General features: G+C 43.2%; 2 protein-coding genes across 9 annotated transcripts in view; both read right to left on the reverse strand.

Moving 5' to 3' along the window:
* LOC129866834 (UPF0606 protein KIAA1549-like) overlaps positions 1 to 13,873 on the reverse strand; it is a 97,059-nt gene extending 83,186 nt beyond the window's left edge. The window contains exons 1-2 of one of the 2 annotated variants that reach the window (XM_055939798.1): positions 13,511 to 13,873; positions 11,883 to 12,169 (exon numbers count right to left, since the gene is read on the reverse strand). In XM_055939798.1, the coding sequence (XP_055795773.1) occupies positions 11,883 to 12,015 (133 nt within the window). In that variant the 5' untranslated portion in view covers positions 12,016 to 12,169; positions 13,511 to 13,873. The remainder of the gene's footprint in view (positions 1 to 11,882; positions 12,170 to 13,510) is intronic. The other variant, XM_055939797.1, reaches the window with a different exon arrangement.
* An 886-nt stretch (positions 13,874 to 14,759) lies between these two features.
* Positions 14,760 to 21,483, reverse strand: part of LOC129866835 (homeodomain-interacting protein kinase 2-like) — a 95,772-nt gene continuing 89,048 nt past the window's right edge. For all 7 annotated transcript variants that reach the window (XM_055939806.1, XM_055939802.1, XM_055939801.1 and 4 more), the window contains exon 15: positions 14,760 to 21,434. In XM_055939806.1, the coding sequence (XP_055795781.1) occupies positions 20,931 to 21,434 (504 nt within the window). In that variant the 3' untranslated portion in view covers positions 14,760 to 20,930. The remainder of the gene's footprint in view (positions 21,435 to 21,483) is intronic.

Below are 21,483 nucleotides of genomic sequence, written 5' to 3' on the forward strand. Positions count from 1 at the left end.
GGTGGTCCGCCCAGGTCTTTCCTAGTGTGCCTAGACAGTGAATATACTAGGGGTATATGTATGCCCGCAGGCCTCTTGCCTAAGCACTCCCTAGGTGCCTTCCCCTTCCCCCCCGGGAACAAATGAAACAGAATTATCCAAATGTAATTAAACAATTTCGAGAATCAAAAACAGTTCTATTAGCACACACATACCTCAAATCAGCAGCTACAAAAATACTTAAAAACCTGTCACTGAGCCACAACCAAGACAGGACATCAAATCAGCTCTCTCTGCAACAACCACAGAACATAACCATCTCTGTTAGCAACAACCAACATAATGACCCTCAGCCATCAACCTCCTCTCTCAGCAATGACCTTTCTTCTGAGCAAAAGAACACTGGTTTTTACATAGCGTCAGAAGGCATTGGTAATTGGAGACAGCTGGGTCCTGACGAGGGGGCGGGGTCAGCTCTCCAATTAGCCATGGAGTCAACCAATCAGCTGCTTGGGGGGGGATTTCAGGAAGCAATCCTGAAACACACATCTAACAAACCACAACATAGAAACTGGGGAACGTAACAGTTGGAATAAATATCAGACCAAGTCTCAGCGGACGTTGAGTTCCACATAATTGAATGATAAAGTGAAACTTAGCAAAGACAAAAAAAACAAATAAAAAAACTAACCGTGACTACAGAGGTGCTACGTGCACTAACTCAAAACAATATCCTACAAACACATGTGGGAAAAAATGCTACTTAAATATGATCCACAATTAGAGACAACGATACCAGCTGCCTCTAATTGGGAATCATACCAATCACCAACATAGAAAAACAAAACTAGAACCCCACATAGAATAATAAACTAGACTAACCCCCAGTCACGCCCTGACCTACTCTACCATAGAAAATAAGGGCTCTCTATGGTCAGGACGTAACAATGTTTTGATAAGGTTTGTATCACAACTAAAGTGGCCAAATAACTTCTTAAAATTAAGCACATGCTTTACAAGGGGTGTAGAGCCTAACTGGTATACATACATAAGCAGCGTGTGAGCTTCAAGTTTGGGGAAGATCATTTTCACCATAAAAATGCACCTTTTATAATAAAAGCATTACATGCATAATCACATTTGTGGTCACTTTTGATAATGGTGTTTTCCCGCTATTGGAAAATTCACGCTTATAGCCTACTGCCGCGTGTGCATTGCTGCGCTTATAATGTAAAGCAATTTTAAGCTAAACGTTTTGATCTCTTGCGTCAGCCACATTTTGCGTAAAAAAGTTTTTTTGATGCTGGTGGTTGTATTAATTTGGGATCTATCGCATCCCACAACTGTCCCAGACTATAGAATCAACTTTTGTACCATGGGGGAAAGTAGATTTACATAGGCTAGTGCTTTTGCTGTTCGTTAGGCCTACTCATCTTGATGACTGACAAAGTAAATGTGGACAGTTCTTCCAATATCTTCAATATGCACCTCGGAATTGGATAAGGACGCATGCAGTTGCGTCCCTGAGAGGAGGTTCGGAGCACGTAGCACTCAGGGAGAAGGACACAACGTAGCACTCCGGGCCAAGGGCACAATGGCCACTGGCTGCAAAAGGCATGTATTTTAGGGTGCATTACGGCCACACAAAGGGGATGCCACCAGGAGATTTGAGGCATTACCAAGTGCTTGTCAAATTGTGAATGAGAGACTGATGAAGTGTGTACAGCCTGCGCAAAAAACAAAGCAGAGGTCATGCCTTTCAAGTGACTTTTTTCAAAACATCATTAGAGTCGCAAAATGCAGCCTTACAATGTATTAAAAATATAAGCATATAGCCCAATATTGGTAGAATGACTAAAGTTACATTAATAACTCTAAATTAATGTCACGATCGTGTGGCGGATTGATGGACCAAAACGCAGCTTTTGGAAAGTAAGCCATCTTCTTTTATTTTTAAAGATGACGAAAAATAAACACGACACGAAACACTTAATACAAACTAACAAAAACAACAAACGATCGTGAAGCTAATAAACGTCGTGCACTTACACACACAGGCTACAAACGTTCTGACATAGACAATTACTCACAACCAATGAGAGCCTATGGCTACCCTAAATAAGGCTCCCAATCAGAGACAACCGAAATCAGCTGTCTCTAATTGGGAACTCATTCAGGTAACCATAGACTCTCCTAGATAACTAAACATACATAGACAACGCTAGACATCTGAACTCAACACAAACCCATATACTACACCCCATAACCCCTTTACCAAAGAAACACCCAAAACCAACCAAACATAAACATTCCCCATGTCACACCCTGACCTAACTAAAATAATAAAGAAAACAAAGAATACTAAGGCCAGGGCGTGACATAACCCCCCACTTAAGGTGCGAACTCCGGGCGCACCATTACACAGTCTAGGAGAGGGTCTGGGTGGGCTTCCATCCACGGTGGCGGCTCCGGCTCAGGTTGTGGTCCCCACAGTCCCTAACCACCTCCTAGGCTTCCTCCAAATGACCCCCCTCCACATTAACCCCATTGCATTAATGGGCAGTTCCGGACTAAGGGGCAGCTCCGGACTAAGGGCCAGTACCAGGGTAAGGGGCAGTACCAGGGTCAGGGGCAGTACCAGGGTAAGGGGCAGCACCAGGGTAAGGGCCAGCACCAGGGTAAGGGGCAGCACCAGGGTAAGGGGCAGCACCAGGGTAAGGGGCAGCTCCGGACTGAGGAATGGCAGCTCCGGACTGAGGAATGGCAGCTCCGGACTGAGGAATGGCAGCTCCGGACTGAGGAATGGCAGCTCCGGACTGAGGGACTGCAGCTCCGGACTGAGGGACTGCAGCTCCGGACTGAGGGACGGCCCATGGCTGGCTGACAGATCTGGCTGCTCATGGCTGGCTAACGGATCTGGCTGCTCATGGCTGGCTGACTGATCTGGCTGCTCATGGCTGGCTGACGGATCTGGCTGCTCATGGCTGGCTGACTGATCTGGCTGCTCATGGCTGGCTGACTGATCTGGCTGCTCATGGCTGGCTGACTGATCTGGCTGCTCATGGCTAGCTGACGGATCTGGCTGCTCATGGCTAGCTGACGGATCTGGCTGCTCATGGCTAGCTGACGGATCTGGCTGCTCATGGCTAGCTGACGGATCTGGCTGCTCATGGCTAGCTGACGGATCTGGCTGCTCATGGCTAGCTGACGGATCTGGCTGCTCATGGCTGGCTGACGGATCTGGCTGCTCATGGCTGGCTGACGGATCTGGCTGCTCATGGCTGGCTGACGGATCTGGCTGCTCATGGCTGGCTGACGGATCTGGCTGCTCATGGCTGGCTGACGGATCTGGCTGCTCATGGCTGGCTGACGGATCTGGCTGATCCTGTCTGGTTGGCGGCTCTGGCAGATCCTGTCTGGTTGGCGGCTCTGGCAGATCCTGTCTGGTTGGCGGCTCTGGCAGATCCTGTCTGGTTGGCGGCTCTGGCAGATCCTGTCTGGTTGGCGGCTCTGGCAGATCCTGTCTGACGGACGGCTCTAGCGGCTCCTGTCTGGCTGGCGGCTCTAGCGGCTCCTGTCTGGCGGACGGCTCAGTGGGCTCATGGCAGACGGGCGGCTTTGCAGGCTCATGGCAGACGGGCGGCTTTGCAGGCTCATTGCAGACGGATGGCTCAGATGGCGCTGGGGAGACGGATGGCTCAGATGGCGCTGGGGAGACGGATGGCTCAGATGGCGCTTGGCAGACGGGCAGTTCAGTCATCGCTGTGCAGACGGCAGACTCCTGCCGGCTGAGGCGCACTGTAGGCCTGGTGCGTGGTGCCGGGACTGGTAGCACCGGGCTGGTGACACGCATCTCAGGGCTAGTGCGGGGAGCAGCAACAGGACGCACAGGACTCTGGGGACACACAGGAGGCTTGGTGCGTGGTTTAGACACTGATAGGTACTAGGCTGGGGCGGGGAGGTGGTGCCGGAAATACCGGACCGTGGAGGCGTACTGGCACTCTTGAGCATTGAGCCTGCCCAACCTTACCTGGTTGAATGCTCCCGGTTGCCCGACCAGTGCGGGGAGGTGGAATAACCCGCACCGGGCTATGTAGGCGAACCGGGGAAACCATGCGTAAGGCCGGTGCCATGTATGCCGGCCCGAGGAGACGCACTGGTGACCAGACGAGTTGAGCCGGCCTCATGACACCTGGCTCAATACTCAATCTAGCCCTACCAGTGCGGGGAGGTGGAATAACCCGCACTGGGCTATGCACTCGTACAGGAGACACCGTGCGCTCTACTGCGTAACACGGCGCCTGCCCGTACTCCCGCTCTCCACGGTAAGCCTGGGAAGTGGGCGCAGGTCTCCTACCTGCCCTTGGCCCACTACCTCCTAGCCCCCCCCCAATAAATTTTTGGGAATTACTTACGGGCTTTTTTGGCTTCCGTGCCAGACGCGTTCCCTCATAGCTCCGGTTCCTCTCCCCGGTAGCCTCTGCTCTCCTCAGTGCCTCCACCTGTTCCCATGGGAGGCGATCCCTACCAGCCAGGATCTCCTCCCAAGTGTAGCAACCCTTTCCGTCCAATACATCGTCCCATGTCCATTGCTCCTTTCTCTCCTGTCCCTTTCTCCGTTGACTCCGCTGCTTGGCTCTGGAGTGGTGGGTGATTCTGTAACGGCTGTCCTCCTCTTCTTCATCCGAAGAGGAGCAGGGATTGAACCAAGGCGAAGTGGAGTTTGAATACATAATGAATTTATTGACAAGACGGAAAAACGAACACGAACTACACTTGAACTGATACAAAATAACAAACGACGTAGACGAAACCTGAACATAAACTTACATAACTAACACGTAACACTTACGGACAGGAAACATACTACATCGAAACGAAACGAACAACCGAAACAATCCCGTATGGTGTAAGACATAACACAGACACAGGAGACAAACGTTCTGACATAGACAATTACTCACAACCAATGAGAGCCTATGGCTACCATAAATAAGGCTCCCAATCAGAGACAACCGAAATCAGCTGTCTCTAATTGGGAACTCATTCAGGTAACCATAGACTCTCCTAGATAACTAAACATACATAGACAACGCTAGACATCTGAACTCAACACAAACCCATATACTACACCCCATAACCCCTTTACCAAAGAAACACCCAAAACCAACCAAACATAAACATTCCCCATGTCACACCCTGACCTAACTAAAATAATAAAGAAAACAAAGAATACTAAGGCCAGGGCGTGACAATTAAGCATCTAGGAATACCTATTTCTTTGTTAACCGCTCAACACAGAATAGCCACGTGCGCATTCCCTCAAATCATTTGGAGAAAATATCCTTTCTATTTTATTCAGCTTTGTTCAATTGTATTCTTCATACTATAAAATAATATAAAATAATGCAACGGAATTCTAAGCAAATATTGTCTGCTAAATGAACTAGTGTAGCCCACAGCCATATGTCATAGCCAGATCAGGACCTAACATAATGTAACGATCGTCGTCTTCTTCGGACGAGGAATATGAAAGATCGGACCAAACTGCAGCGTGGTACGTGTCCATGTTAAATTTATTACAACTGAACACTGAATACAAAATAACAAAAGTGAAACAACGAAAATCGAAACAGTCCTATCAGGTGACACAACACAAAACAGGAAACAACTACCCACAAACACAGGTGGGAACAGGCTACCTAAGTATGGTTCTCAATCAGAGACAACGATAGACAGCTGCCTCTGATTGGGAACCATACCAGGCCAAACACAGAAATACAAAACATAGAACAAAACATAGAACGCCCACCCCAACTCACGCCCTGACCAAACCAAAATAGAGACATACAAAAGGAACTAAGATCAGGACGTGACACATAAGGACAACTCAGAGTGTGCTATTCTGTTCTTCTGAAATAGACTACATTTTCTTCATATCATGTTTCTTTAGACCTGTCTAAAATAAATAATGGATTTATTGTGAAGGTGTAGGCTAAAAGTATATTATAGCCCCAAAATTGCCCTCACTAGAAGCCTGTGTTTCAGACATAAGGAAGTAGATGGCTGCAAACGTTCTACATTTAAATTCGGACAAAACAGAGATGCTTGTTCTAGGTCCCAAGAAACAAAGAGGTCTTCTGTTGAATCTGACAATTAATCTTGATGGTTGTACAGTCGTCTCAAATAAAACTGTGAAGGACCTCGGCGTCACTCTGGACCCTGATCTCTCTTTTGACGAACATATCAAGATTATTTCAAGGACAGCTTTTTTCCATCTACGTAACATTGCAAAAATCAGAAACTTTCTGTCCAAAAATGATGCAGAAAAATGTATCCGTGCTTTTGTTACTTCTAGGTTAGACTACTGCAATGCTCTACTTTCCGGCTACCCGGATAAAGCACAAAATAAACTTCAGTTAGTGCTAAATACGGCTGCTAGAATCCTGACTAGAACCAAAAGATTTGATCATATTACTCCAGACCTAGCCTCCCTACACTGGCTTCCTGTTAAGGCAAGGGCTGATTTCAAGGTTTTACTGCTAACCTACAAAGCATTACATGGGCTTGCTCCTACCTATCTTTCCGATTTGGTCCTGCCGTACATACCTACACGTAAACTACGGTCACAAGACGCAGGCCTCCTAATTGTCCCTAGAATTTCTAAGCAAACAGCTGGAGGCAGGGCTTTCTCCTATAGAGCTCCATTTTTATGGAATGGTCTGCCTACCCATGTGAGACACGCAGACTCGGTCTCAACCTTTAAGTCTTTACTGAAGACTCATCTCTTCAGTAGGTCATATGATTGAGTGTAGTCTGGCCCAGGAGTGTGAAGGTGAACGGAAAGGCTCTGGAGCAACGAACCGCCCTTGCTGTCTCTGCCTGGCCGGTTCCCCTCTCTCCACTGGGATTCTCTGCCTCTAACCCTATTACAGGGGCTGAGTCACTGGCTTACTGGTGCCCTTTCATGCCGTCCCTAGGAGGGGTGTGTCACTTGAGTGGGTTGAGTCACTGACGTGATCTTCCTGTCTGGGTTGGCGCCCCCACCTTGGGTTGTGCCCTGGCGGAGATCTTTGTGGGCTATACTCGGCCTTGTCTCAGGATTGTAAGTTGGTGGTTGAAGATATCCCTCTAGTGGTGTGGGGGCTGTGCTTTGGCAAAGTGGGTGGGGTTATATCCTTCCTGTTTGGCCCTGTCCGGGGGTATCATCGGATGGGGCCACAGTGTCTCCTGACCCCTCCTGTCTCAGCCTCCAGTATTTATGCTGCTGTGTCGGGGGGCTAGGGTCAGTCTGTTATATCTGGAGTACTTCTCCTGTCTTATCCGGTGTCCTGTGTGAATTTAAGTATGCTCTCTCTAATTCTCTCTTTCTTTCTTTCTCTCTCTCGGAGGACCTGAGCCCTAGGACCATGCCTCAGGACTACCTGGCATGATGACTCATTGCTGTCCCCAGTCCACCTGGCCGTGCTGCTGCTCCAGTTTCAACTGTTCTGCCTGCGGCTATGGAACCCTGACCTGTTCACCGTATGTGCTACCTGTCCCAGACTTGCTGTTTTAAACTCTCTAGAGACAGCAGGAGCGGTAGAGATACTCTCAATGATCGGCTATGAAAAGCCAACTGACATTTACTCCTGAGGTTCTGACTTGTTGCACCCTCGACAACTACTGTGATTATTATTATTTGACCATGCTGGTCATTTATGAACATTTGAACATCTTGGCCATGTTCTGTTATAATCTCCACCCGGCACAGCCAGAGGAGGACTGGCCACCCCTCATAGCCTGGTTCCTCTCTAGGTTTCTTCCTAGGTTTTGACCTTTCTAGGGAGTTTTTCCTAGCCACCGTGCTTCTACATCTGCATTGCTTGCTGTTTGGGGTTTTAGGCTGGGTTTCTGTACAGCACTTTGAGATATCAGCTGATGTAAGAAGGGCTATATAAATACATTTGATTTGATTTGATATTACATGGATTTATTAGACTTTTAAAAATGTAGATGTTCCAAAGGTCAGCATCAGTGGCTTGTAGGCTATGTGTGGAAGCCAGGAGATGCTAAATGTGTTTATGTTAATTAATGGTCAATTACAATGAGACAAACAGTTATTTGCTTGACAATCACCAGATGACAACATTTTGTGAGATCCACAGCCCTAGTCTAGCCTAGGCTACACTCTTAGAAAAAAGGGTTATTCGGCTGTCCCCATAAGATAAACTTTTTTGGTTCCAGGTGGAACCCTTTTTGGTTCCAGGTAGAACCCTTTAGGGTTCCATGTTGAACCCTATGTGGAAAGGGTTATACATGGAACACTAAAGGGTTCTCCTATGGAGACAGCCGAAGAACCCTTTTAGGTTCTAGATAGACCCTTTTTTTCTAAGAGTGTACACAAAGAGAAGGCAGTCTAAGCAATAAACAACTGTAGGCATCATTACCATCAGAGCATAAGATGTAATACATTAGTGTTAATAACCTAACAATCAACATCCAACAAGCCACAACTAGGTGCAAATAAGGATAAGCTTACTTACCTATTCACATCTAGGCTACGTAGAATATACTCTTGAGTGTCTTCTTCAAAACTATAGCAGCAAAACTAATAGCAAACAGGGCTGTAAAACCCTGTGTGGGTATTGGGTACAGTGGTTGGGAATAGCAACACCCTCCAGTCGATTTCATATTCGTCTAATTCCATATTAGTGGTTACAAAAACTGCCACTCATACAAAATGCAAGCCTGCCATTAGCCATCTGAGTAAAAGCTAGCGTGATATGCGGTAGACTACAGTACATTATGCATAAATCCAGTTAACCGAAGTGCAGATTAAAATATGAGAAATCTTTCAGGAGGAGTTGGCTGGACTTCATTTGAGTGCTATAGATTTTCCTGATTTATGGACTGACACTTTCAATAGAACAAATGAGTGTGGTTGGTAACATGTTCCATCAGAAAGCATGATCATACAGCAGGCTATCATATCAAAAATGTAGATCTTCTTTTAAAAGATCAATTCAATACCCCTTGACATAGACTCGTGTCTAGTAACACTGATGGGTGAACAGACTCAGTTACGAGCCAATAGCTTAGGCCTACTCCCTATTTTGCACATTAGGGATGCATTATTCTTCATTTCAAAGAAAATGCTAGGAAATCTGTTATATTTACATCTGACGGAATTAGCCAAGAATAACAGCTACTTGTCTAGGTCCATTAGATAAACACAAAGACAGGCATTTCAATGTGCACATTTCAATGTGCACCATACAGTATAATTCCACCTGGCCCAATTTGTGGTTTGCACCAATTCAGGTTTAAGGATGCACTATGAAGAAATCGCTCCACCATTTCCTGGTTGCTAGACATTTTCAGCTGGTGTACAAAACCGAAAGTAAAAGACACAAGAATGTAACTTAGGAACGGGAAGAATAGAAATGGCGCACATAGAACAGATCTACCGCTTCTTAGACTTGCTTTCAATGAGAATGACAGATCTATAACACACATTTTTATGTGCATTTGGTTGGGCCGCACAAAAAGTTACATATTGCAGCTTTAAGACCAGGCAATAGGCTACTTTGCCAAGGACATCATTCAATGTTCTCATACCTGTATAGTAATGCTGTAATTACTAATAGTAACGATATTGTATTAGCCCACATACAGATACATTATGAAAAAAGGGCAGTATAGAAGAGTGAGTCAAGCCAAACAGGCCAGTAAAATGCCTGTCACTCTTTTTGTTAGGCATTGAAAATAGCACCATTACAATATGTGTGTGCACTATCTATCTCTGAATGACTCTTGTGTGTGACACCCACTTAAGAATGCAACTGCCTGATTCAGACCATAATGTGACTCCAAACAGAAGTGGCCGTGTCCTACTCCTCTTGTTACTCAGCACAATCAGAACAATGTCCCCATGTTCACAATTGCTTTTCTGTTTCAGTGCTTTCAGAAAGTATTCAGACCCATTTACTTTTTCCACATTTTGTTATGTTAAAGCCTTATTCTAAAATGGATTAAATTATTTTTTTCCCTCATTAATCTACTGTGTGTAGCCCATAATGACATTTAAAAAAAAAAAAGTATAATTCCTATTTATATAAGTATTTACTATGAGACTCGAAATTGAGCTCAGGTGCATCCTGTTTCCATTGGTCATCCTTGAGATGTTTCTACAACTTGATTGGAGTCCACCTGTGGTAAATTCAATTGATTGGACATGATTTGGAAAGGCACACACCTGTCTATATATGGTCCCACAGTTGACAGCGCATGTCAGAACAAAAACCAAACAATGAGGTTGAAGGAATTGTCCGTAGAGCTCTGAGAGAGGATAGTGCCGAGGCACAGATCTGGGGAAGGGTACCAAAACATTTCTGCAGCATTGAAGGTCCCCAAAAACACAGTGGCCTCCATCATTCTTAAATGGAACAAGTTTCGAACCACCAAGACTCTTCCTAGAGCTGGCTGCCTGGCCAAACTGAGTAATTGGGGGAGAAGGGCCTTGGTCGGGGAGGTGACCAAGAACCTGATGGTCACTCTGACAGAGCTCCAGAGTTCCTCTGTAGAGATGGGAGAACCTTCCAGAAGGACAATCATCTCTGCAGCACTCCACCAATCAGGCCTTCATGGTAGAGTGGCCAGACGGAAGTCATTCCTCAGTAAAAGGTACATGACAGCCCGCTTGGAGTTTGCCAAAAGGAACCTAAAGACTCTCAGACCATGAGAAACAAGATTCTCTGGTCTGATGAAACCAAGATTGAACTTTTTAGCCTGAATGCCAAGCTTCACATCTGGAGGAAACCTGGCACCATCCCTACGGTGAAGCATGGTGGTGGCAGCATCATGCTGTGGGGATGTTTTTCAGCGGCAGGGACTGTGAGACTAGTCAGGATCAAGGGAAAGATGAACGGAGCAAAGTACCGAGAGATCTTTGATGAAAACTTGCTCCAGAGTGCTCAGACTGGGAGAAAGGTTCACCTTCCAACAGGAGAACGACCCTAAGTACACAGCCAAGACAACGCAGTGGCTTCTGGACAAGTCTCTCAATGTTCTTGAGTGAACCAGCGAGAGCCCGGACTTGAACCTAATTGAACATCTCTGGAGGGACCTGAAAAGAGCTGTGCAGCGACGCTCCCCAACCAACCTGACAGAGCTTGAGAGGACCTGCAGAGAAGAATACAGGTGTGCCAAGCTTGTAGCGTCATACCCAAGAAGACACGAGGCTGTAATCGCTGCCAAAAGTGCTTCCACAAAGTACTCAGTAAAGGGTCTGAATACTTACGTAAATGTGATATTTCCGTGTTTATTTTTAATACATTTGCAAATATTTCTAAAAACCTATTTTTTGCTTTGTCATTTTTGCTTTGGTATTGTGTGTAGATTAATGAGGTAAATAAACGATTTAATACATTTTAGAATAAGGCTGTAACGTAACAAAATGTTGAAAAAGTCAAGGGGTCTGAATAATTTCCGAATGCAATGTAATGTGATATTTCACCAACTGTGAGTAGGCTATTGTCAATATGGCAAATACAATTAAAGGTTATTCAACTAAGGGTTATTACACTGACATTATCGCTTAGCATTCCATAACATTTCCCACCTGTTGATTTGCCATCTGTTTGTTACCAGGCATAGGCTACTTGCCCATCCTATGTGAAGTTATCAAACATTAATATAACTTTACATACTAATGGAAAGTAACATGCTATGGGTGTAATAACACACAGTAGATGGCTCCCTATAGTTAAGATTGACTTGCCATCCTCATATGACCTTCAAAACCCATTGAAATGTCTTATTGGTCCATGGTTGTTACATCATGACTGTATAGGTTTGTTACATGATATCAACGCAGTACAAATTGGTGGTAAATGCTGTCTGTGAGAGGTGTGCCTGCTTACCTGCTGCAGGTGAAGCTGATGTGATCATCGTAACCAAGACGATCAGCCCCAGGACCGCTGCACCAAAGCATTGAATGCGCAGCAAGGTCTTGGGAATCACCACTGAACCCATAGAGAAGCTTAAACCCTCCATTGCATGGAAGTCAGGGCATTTTATCCACTTATGAAGAGAATAATCATCCCAGTATATACAGCAAACTTGAGAATGCAGGTCTTGCTTGTGTGAGCTCCCTCAATGTGCCCCTTCTTCCATATGATCTGCTTCTGGTAACAGAAGGGTGATTAAGCTGTGTGCAAAAAGAAACAACTATGTCAGAGAAATGCAATACATGATGTGAGCATAGACAGATGTCCGTCTGTCTACCAATCTGAGGACATAACAAAGCAAAGAATATAGGCAATAAATATGCAGCCCAATTTATACGGAAAGACTAAAATGTTATGTTTATCCTAAAAATCACTCACTCTTAATGACCCTGACCTGACGGTGTGCTAGGCCGGACGCAGGCATGCTAGTTAGGTCAACCCTGGAGTTCAGCTGCCTGGTTATGTCCTTTGTTCTCTCCTGGGTTAAGCTTTTATATTGGGGACTTGCACTTGCAACTCATTAAGAAGACACCCATCTTTAATAACAGGCCAGGCACTTGACAAAGGTGATGTAAACGCAAACTAGGGATTAGCTACAGTAAATTGCAAAGTGTGGGGGAATTTACCCGCACGTGCCAAAACCAGTTACAATGTAACATAACAATTGTGAATATGTGTGTCTGACTGGCAGCACTAGTAAATACTAATATTCTTCTTATTTACTAGTTCAGTTGCTTGGATTCAATAGCTGGAATTGTAATAGTTGTTGCCCTTGTTCCCTTCTCTGTGATTTGTCATTCTAATGGAATCCAGAAGAAACAAAAGCCTGTCCATCGAAATGTGCAAATTTATGGGCAAAGACACAAAACATCCACATCAAATGAAATGTTTTTCTTGACCAAATATCATGGAAAACCACTTTTTGTGCAGTATTAATTTACCATCCTTACAAACCACTTAATGTCAATGTACTTTTGTGTATGGTACATAGGCTGGTCATCTAGGAAACCTGTTGACTTTCCATCACCATGAAGAAAAACAATGCACAGTAATTTCACAAAAGTAGTGCACTGGGCCTTTACTAGTCCTGTATTAGCTGACTGATTTAGACTACAGGATTTTTTTTCTTCTGCTCTCCCAGTCAAAAATCGCAGCACCCCCACCCACAAACTACATCCCTCCGCTATGCCTAACGGGTCTCAATGGGAGATTATTCTCGTTCACTACTAACGTTAGCTAGCTAACCTGCTGCCTGGCTGGCAGTCTCGTCATGAAGTAGTCTCCTTATTATCCCGACCCGTTTCCTAAATATCACTTGAAATATCTTATGATTAAATAAAACAAGTTATACTTTGTTTTTCTCATAAACAATCTTGAGTCAATATTCAACAACTGAAACAAACCATGGACATGTTTTAAACAGTTTAGCTAGCTAGTTTGGTTGGACTCGGTGTTAAAATAGATAACCGGAATCCTGTGCCCATCTATCCCATGCATTTACTACGTCCCAATCACAGACATAGCAGAGTACATCCTCTTACCAAAACGGAGCTTCACGTTCTGTTTCTCTTTGTCTGGACGTTTTCATATCCATAAAAACAATAACATGAAACCGGAATAGCTATCTAAATACCACTTGAAATACCTAGCAAGTTAGTTTAAGATCAAGGAAAAATATAATTTTCCTTCCCGTTTTCTTTAGACATCTCTCGCTCTCACAGTGACCACTCGTCATGAGGATTGCAATAACTCCTCCCCCTGAACCCTTATTAGATATCTATTTTGTCAGGTCCCACGGCCATTGGCTACAGGGGCAGTCCTTCAAATAGGTCATTAGGTTGTCCAATTCAATGGTCCTATTTGGGTTGTCCATCTCTGTCGGCATCTGTGGTTTCACGGCAACGTCGCGATGGACCCAAGCCCTTGAGCGATCTGCATGGGATCAAATGAAATGGGCAGACAGAAACAGACTGAAGGATAAATTATGAACTACATCATACAGAAAATGTTGAACTTTTATTTTCCTTAAAGCATTGTCAGGGAAGGTAAGAGCGTCTGCTAAATTACTCAAATGTAAATGTATACAATACATTATTTTCCCTACCTCAAATATTTGTTAGCAAAATCAATAGACAGACCACTTATAGGCTGGGATATTGTGATTTTATAATAAACAGCGCATGTCAACAAATATAGACAAGACTATTAAACACTTTGAGTTAAATATGCAAATAGAGGGAAAAAATGATTCGACCATAATCAAGTAGCACAACAATAAAATATGGTTAATCGTTGCCATCTAGTGGCATAAAATGTTCAGTAGAACATTTACATCAAGGATGGATTTGAAACTGAGCTCAGTCTGGCGACTGTACCTCTGATACTGAATCAATCTACAGAGCTAGTTAAATATTTTCTAGGGTTATAGAGTTTCTAGGGTAAAGTTGATTGTACCCACTGAACTACAACAACAAAAAATACAGAGACATTTGTCACAAAACAGATCAACGGATGAAATGAGTGATTCATTCATGTATTTTACTCCAATTGCAGTGAAACATCAACCATCGACTAATTGGACTTCACCTTCAGTGCGGTGTCTTTCAGGTTTCTTCAGGTGCACATCCTTTTGTCTGTCAAAACATCCATCAATTTTCCACGTTGATAAACTGTATTTCTATCTGCTTTTGCATTACATTTTATCACAACCACCCCACACGCACACATTCACAAACACTCACACATACACCAGATAAAAAATAATGATAATTCTATGACACAGGAGACTGGTGCCGTGACTTAACAGTTTAATGTAAATCCAAGACAAAGTGTGATTACATTTCTACACATATACAATATGCATATGTGAGCATACAAATTCTCATGAATAACTCGATTCACCTCGGAGACCGAAGAAATGATCAAAAGTGACAGTGAATAACAAGCTAGAACATAGTTCACCACAACGCCAGCCCCTTCTCACCCTACAGTTAGTAAAGAGGACAATTAAAATCACTTTTTTTTTCTATGACAAAGTTGTCGGTTAAAATCCTCCTGTAAATGTACAATGCTATCATTAGTTTTTCGAAGCCTATTATAAATTCACTCAATTTTTCTACAACGAAAATGATTAAGAGAAGCACACAACATCTTAAATGGTAACACAAGCGCTTAATAGCCAATTACTCAACTTGTTAGGAGTTTAATTAATCATTCTTCATTATTATATTTAAACATTCTATAAAGCCAGTAAAATATCCATTCTCATAACATACTCAGTAATATTAGTCTAAAGAACACGATACATGAACAGATTGAAACAAGGAGTCAACAAACACTTCTCAAAAAATCCCTGATAAACGTAAATGAGAGACAATTAACAAAGAAGTATACTAGGAAAAACTGCAGCATACAATAGCCTGAACGACAACTTATGAGATTTGAACATCATTAACAAACCATATAGCAATGGACACACAACAGGGTCAGGGTCTGATGCTTTTTAGGTCTTGAGACTTTGTACCCATTTCATTGTGAATGCTGTTGTGCAAGTACAAAATCGAAATCACGATCAAGATGACTGCAAAATGGCTACAGTGTGACAGTTACAGCGCTTTACTGCTACGTTTCATCTCTTGTACCGCTGTCAACTGTGGAGAAATAAAGTTTGTGTTGGGCTTTATCTATGGGAATTCATTAGGCAAGAACCCATCCTCTGAAGGACTTTACTACAATGCTTATTTCCAATTTGAGCTGGAAAGAACTAGCTAAAGAATAAACTTTCTAAACCAAATTGTTTCAAACTGTTAGTCTATAATCAAAAGAGACCTCTAACATGTCTTTAGCAAGAGTTGAGAAGATTTTTTTAAATAAATAAAATACATCTTGGTTCTCAAGTACATGTGTACAAAAACTGGCCAAATGATAACACTTGACCTATTCCATTACAGACAGCATCAAACCCTTCACCAATTCAGCCTGAATCCCCAAAGAAAAAAACAATGAAGGAGGTGATTCCCTTGACAAACACACAAACACATACAGACCAACTCTCATACAGAAGGGCTTTAAGAATGTGTTGTTACTTGTTTATGGAGTTTCTATTATGTATATAACCTAAATCATCCTAAAATAAGTACTTTTCCCACCTCCCTGCTTCTTTGGGAGAATGTGCTATGCAAAGCTCCAATGAAATGATTGCAAAATGTTTCAAAGGAGTGTAGCGGTTGTAAGATTATTATTCTCGTCTAGTAAGGTGTTAAAATGATTCAAGTCACTTCAGATGGGTTTGGCCTGAGAAGACTGACTGGAAATGTGTGCCATGCCTTCAGGAATGTTTCGCAATATTTCAAACAAAGCTCCAGGAAAAGTACTCGCAAACACACTGTGGGAAAAGTTGGAAGCTGAGCACTTCTTGTGTAGCAAGAGTATTTCAAGAACAAAGCTGTAAAATACCAGGCTTCACAAAGAGGCCGCTTTACACAGCTCTCTTTCATTGAAACCACATCTTAAAGCTCTGATGATATCGTTAAGTTATTTGGAAGGCAGTATTCTAACATTGAAATGGCTACAGTAGCAGAGGAGAGACAATGTTTAAAAGTAAAGCAACTTCATTACCACAAGAATTTCTTGACACTCTAAAGAAGCACATTTTGGTAATTGTAAGGTCACTGGATCTATGTTGATGCTCACATTTCTGATTAATATTTTCCTTAATAAAAACACATAACGCATGTTAAACAAAGTAGTATGATACGAACATATTTTACACATTCAAATACATGTTCTCATTCAAAATATAGCAAGTCCGTTGAAAAAAAATTGAGTGTAAGATTCAAAGGGCTTCTCGTAATTTGCTAAATTTAGATTATACATGAAAAAAAATAGAATGAAATCGAATATATCATATTTGAAAACCCCATATCGGAATAAAAATGTTGACTTTTTCAAATGAATTTATGCTGAGTCAAGTTGTTTTTGCTGGAATCACAGACTTATTGCATCTTGCATGGCAACAAATAATGTAGAAATCAAATTTTTACTTTAACTAATGGTCACTCAAGCAGAAATATTTAAAGCATTTCAGATGAAGCAGGTCACATATTACATTCATTTTGTGCTAGTGACCATTATTTTAAAGGTATTATTGGTATTTTTTTTTTTATTCATTTCACTCTATAGGTCATTCCATGGCACATTAACTTATAACATGTTTTTGTTTTTAAAAAATTCATTTGCTTACAACATTAATAAAGCTAAAATACAACTTTAACAACGTAAAAAACACTTATATAAAACAATTCGAAGAAGTTAGAGGATTCCATTTTTACATTTAGGGGGCAACAAGTGACAGATATCAAATAATACATTGTTCAAATCATAGATGTTTGAGAATGGTGGACTGCAAATGACAGTAAACTCCTTTAAAATAGCTCAACCATAAACAGATATTGTGGCAACTCTAATCACTCATATGTGTGTGTTGTGCACATACTGTATGTATTTCTACAGTACTATATGTGCACATACTGTATGTATTTCTACAGTACTATATGTGCACATCTCACTTGTCATTTGTGGACTTTTTTTCCCCCCACCAAAGAAATTCAACATGTTGATGTACAGTACAAACACAAACAATCCCCAATGTGGTCTGGCAATAACGTCTGGTCTAAACATGTACCTTTAATGCAGACGGTATTGCCAGACCACATTGGGGATTGTTTGTGTTTGTACTGTACATCATCAACATGTTGAATTTCTTTGGTGGGAAAAAAGAAAAGTCCCCAAATGACAAGTGAGCAGAGAGCTATAGGGGCTGTTGGGTGTGCAGTATGGATGTCGGATTCTCTCTGCAGTGGAATGTTTCAGTAGTCTTCCTCTTTATGGAGGCGCCAAACTCTCGTGTGTAAAAGCATCTCTCTTGTGTGTGTGCTTAGGCCCACAGGCCTTAAGGAAATGAACAAAAACATACAAACAAAGGTACAACTCGGAACAGAAAGAAAATGATGTAACCAGCAATGTATACCTACGGCACGGTATCTCTACACCACATCTTTGACTGCCAGGAACCCAAGGCTTGCATGGTGGAGCCGGTTGGAGGGAGCACGGTGGCATATTGGTGAAGTACCAAGATGTTGTTGTTTTAGGTTTGGTTTGAGGAGCAAACCTGGGTCTGACACACTCAAGCCTAAATTACCTACAGTACCTATAAGGGCCCCAATGGATTATCATCAACTTTACAACCTTATTATCGTCACCGGTGTCTGAACACTGTACACAGGTATACACACCCTCCTAGGAATACTTAACATCAACATACAGCAACTCCCAGTTACAAATCAAAATAGAAATGAGCCTAATAACAAATCATCAAAACACTTGATTGCAACTATCTGTAAAATAACACAATATATACTGTACCTACAGCCATTTCAAAAGTTCAATAGTGACATAAAAATAAAACAATCACTTCAAATGCAAGTACTATGGCATGATATGAAGGGATAAGGGGGAAGGCTCTCCTAAAACCACAAGCAGTTCTGATGTGCCCACTTAATGAGGACAGTATAACATATAACAGAGAGATTATTCATATATCATTGGCTAAGACAAATGAAACGAATGTTAAATTAAGTAGCAAACACATAGAAGCAATAGGCCAATCAGTTCTCTTACTACATATCTGGTATCCCTTTCTGGTGGTGTGGTGTCTGTGAACACATTCCAAAGACAAAACAGAGATAGTGTTAACAAATGAAGCCCCTTTCATAGGAAGACCTTCCAGGTGTACACTGTAGCATTTCTGTTCCATTCCAGTCTCTCCCTCTCTGCTGAGAGGTGCTACACAACCCTCAGAGCAGAAAAGACTAAATCACTTCCATTTATCTTTGCAAGACAACAACAACAACACAACAACTTGTATCTTGAGTTAGGTGTGCATTCACGTAGCCCCTGTAACTCCTACCCACTGTTCCTACCAACCTGCTCAGTGCCAACATGCTATTCTTTTAGTCCAATTAACATGAGGAATGCCACCCTACCACTCTGCCATCCTCAGTTCCTACCCATCCCAACCCAAATCTTTCTAGTAGCCGCTCACTTACTCAGATCTGGGTTTAAATACTATTAGAAATCATTTCAAACACTTTAGCTGGGCTTGACTGACTTTGCCTGGCACAATGGAAGTAATGCTTGCTAAACTGCAAACATAGCCCATCTGGCAATCCAGGCAGGCTAAAACAAATGTTCAAAGTATTTGAAAATGTTCAAATATTATTTGAGTCCAGGTCTGACTCCTACCCAGCAACCCCTCTCACCAGCCCTCAATACTCTGCTTCCCCACTGCAACCAACCAGACTCTCTCTCACTGGCCTTCTCAGGATCTCAGCCATAGCAACCACAACTTCCCATCAGGCCTTTGCTATTTTTTGTCGAACTCTGGACTCTGTCACCCTATGTTGAACTCATCACATACATGTTTTTGACAGTCACATTCTTGTATTTCTGCATTTTCCATTACCCCAAAATGGATCCTTGTGCTAATACTTCTCTGTTCTATCATTCCTCTGAACCAATTCCTTGTGTGATATAAAAACAAAGTAACACATCTCAAACTTAAGCCATGGTATGTATGGATATCACGGTGACAAAGGCTTATACTGTACACATATTAACATTAATATCCAGCACACAACGTAACGAGGATTGATCTAACGACTTTGGTTCAGTACCCTAAGCAAGTTAAACTCATGCACACTTAACAAAAAAGCCAAAGGTCAGGCAAATATGAACTCTGACCTCTGAACTCTGTAGTATACTGTCATAAGGATAGGAAACAGAGCTAGGGGCTAAGCCTACACCTGGAAGAGAAATCAAAACTGCCCTGACAATAACATGTCAAACCAAGGAACCAGTTCCAGCTAGTCTGTTAGTTCTCAAGGTTCCAGCGACATAAACTGTGTCGTTATATCTGTAAGGCACTACAAGGGAACAATGGTCAAACCTAAGACTGCGGAGGATTCAGAGAATTATAGCACAAAGGTGCAAGAGGAGGTGGACTACACACACATGGCTGACAGTAGCACACGCACACACAGATAATCACGTTGTACATGCCTATGTTATTATAACCACTTTGTGCAATCACATTGAAAAAAGAGAAACAAATCAATTCTATTGGTATCAGAAAAAGCTCTTGATAAAAGAATCTGGGTGCAGACTGCTACATTCTAAAAACAGGGCCCGGCTATGACTCCTATACCTATAACATAAGTCTCCTCAAAAAGGTGAGAACGAAAAAATGAAGGGGAAATAGCTATAAATACATTAGAATGTTTTTTTTGTCTTTCGTTGGTTATATTTCCAGAAGATTCCTGACTCCGGTTGTCTGTTGGAGAAGGAGGGGTGCTTTGTTCTCTCTCCCACACCTTGAATGATTTGGAAATGTTTAAGACAGTTCAAGGCCATCGTTATTTTTTAATATTCTTTGAAGAGCAGCAGGTTTCCGTATTTCACCTTCATTCCCAAATCCTCATGGGAATTCTCACATTGGGAATTCCAACATCCAGAGAGGGACCCCCAATTCAAGAGAAGAAAACAAAACAAAAAGCCGTGTTAGAAGAACAGAAACCCTCCATCTCTCTCAAACGCCTGTCACGAAGACCTTGCTGTAAAAGAATGAGAATAATAAAATAAAACCAAGAGAGAAAACAAAGCAAAACTGGCCCTTTTGGAGAGAAAAATTCACCCCTCCTGTCCCTTAGAGGGGCTGTGTATTTCCCTTTTCCTCTCTGTCGTTATATCTTCAAGTTAAACGTGACAGTTTCATAAAGAATGCATGTCTCTCTATCTCTCTGTCCGTGGAGTAGGGATAGGGAGGGAGGACATGGGGTGAGCAGCATCAGTAGTGCTGGGGTCGGGGGGGGGGGGGTTCTGGGTCTCCAGTGTGTTGGCTTGGCTCTAGAGGTAAGGGTACTGGTTCACCTTGGTGGGGCTCAGTGGGTATCCAGTGTAGACAGTGGAGGCAGGCGAGGCGCTGATGTACGTCTGGTGGGTAAACTGGGCCTGGTACTGGCTGTGGTGGAGGGTGGGCGAGGGCAGCACGCCGTGCCCCATGCTGACAGGCACCTGGTGGACGATGCCCGGTGTGTGGTATGTGGCGTGTTGGACCGTGTGGCGGGCCGAGCCCTGAGTTGCCACCAGGTGGGCCACGGTGCCTGTGGAGCCCAGGGCGACGGGTGCGGCAGTGTAGGTGTAGAGGTGAGGCTGGCCGGGCAGGTGGGTGGCAGCCAGGTGGGTGGCAGACAGGTGGGTGGCAGCCAGGTGTGTGTGCACGTTGGCAGTGTGAGAGGGGCTGTTGTGGTGCTGGAAGGAGTAGGGGGCCTGGGCTGCAATGGTTGGGGTGATGTAAGCCTGCTGGCGCCGGTGGCCTCCGTTCCTCTCAGCTACCATGTGCTGCTGGGCCTTGAGAGGGAGAGACACGAGGACAAAGTCAGTGCAATCCAAATTCTAG

This window comes from Salvelinus fontinalis, chromosome 12 (genome assembly GCF_029448725.1).
Source record: "Salvelinus fontinalis isolate EN_2023a chromosome 12, ASM2944872v1, whole genome shotgun sequence".
NCBI classification, from domain to species: Eukaryota; Metazoa; Chordata; class Actinopteri; order Salmoniformes; family Salmonidae; genus Salvelinus; species Salvelinus fontinalis.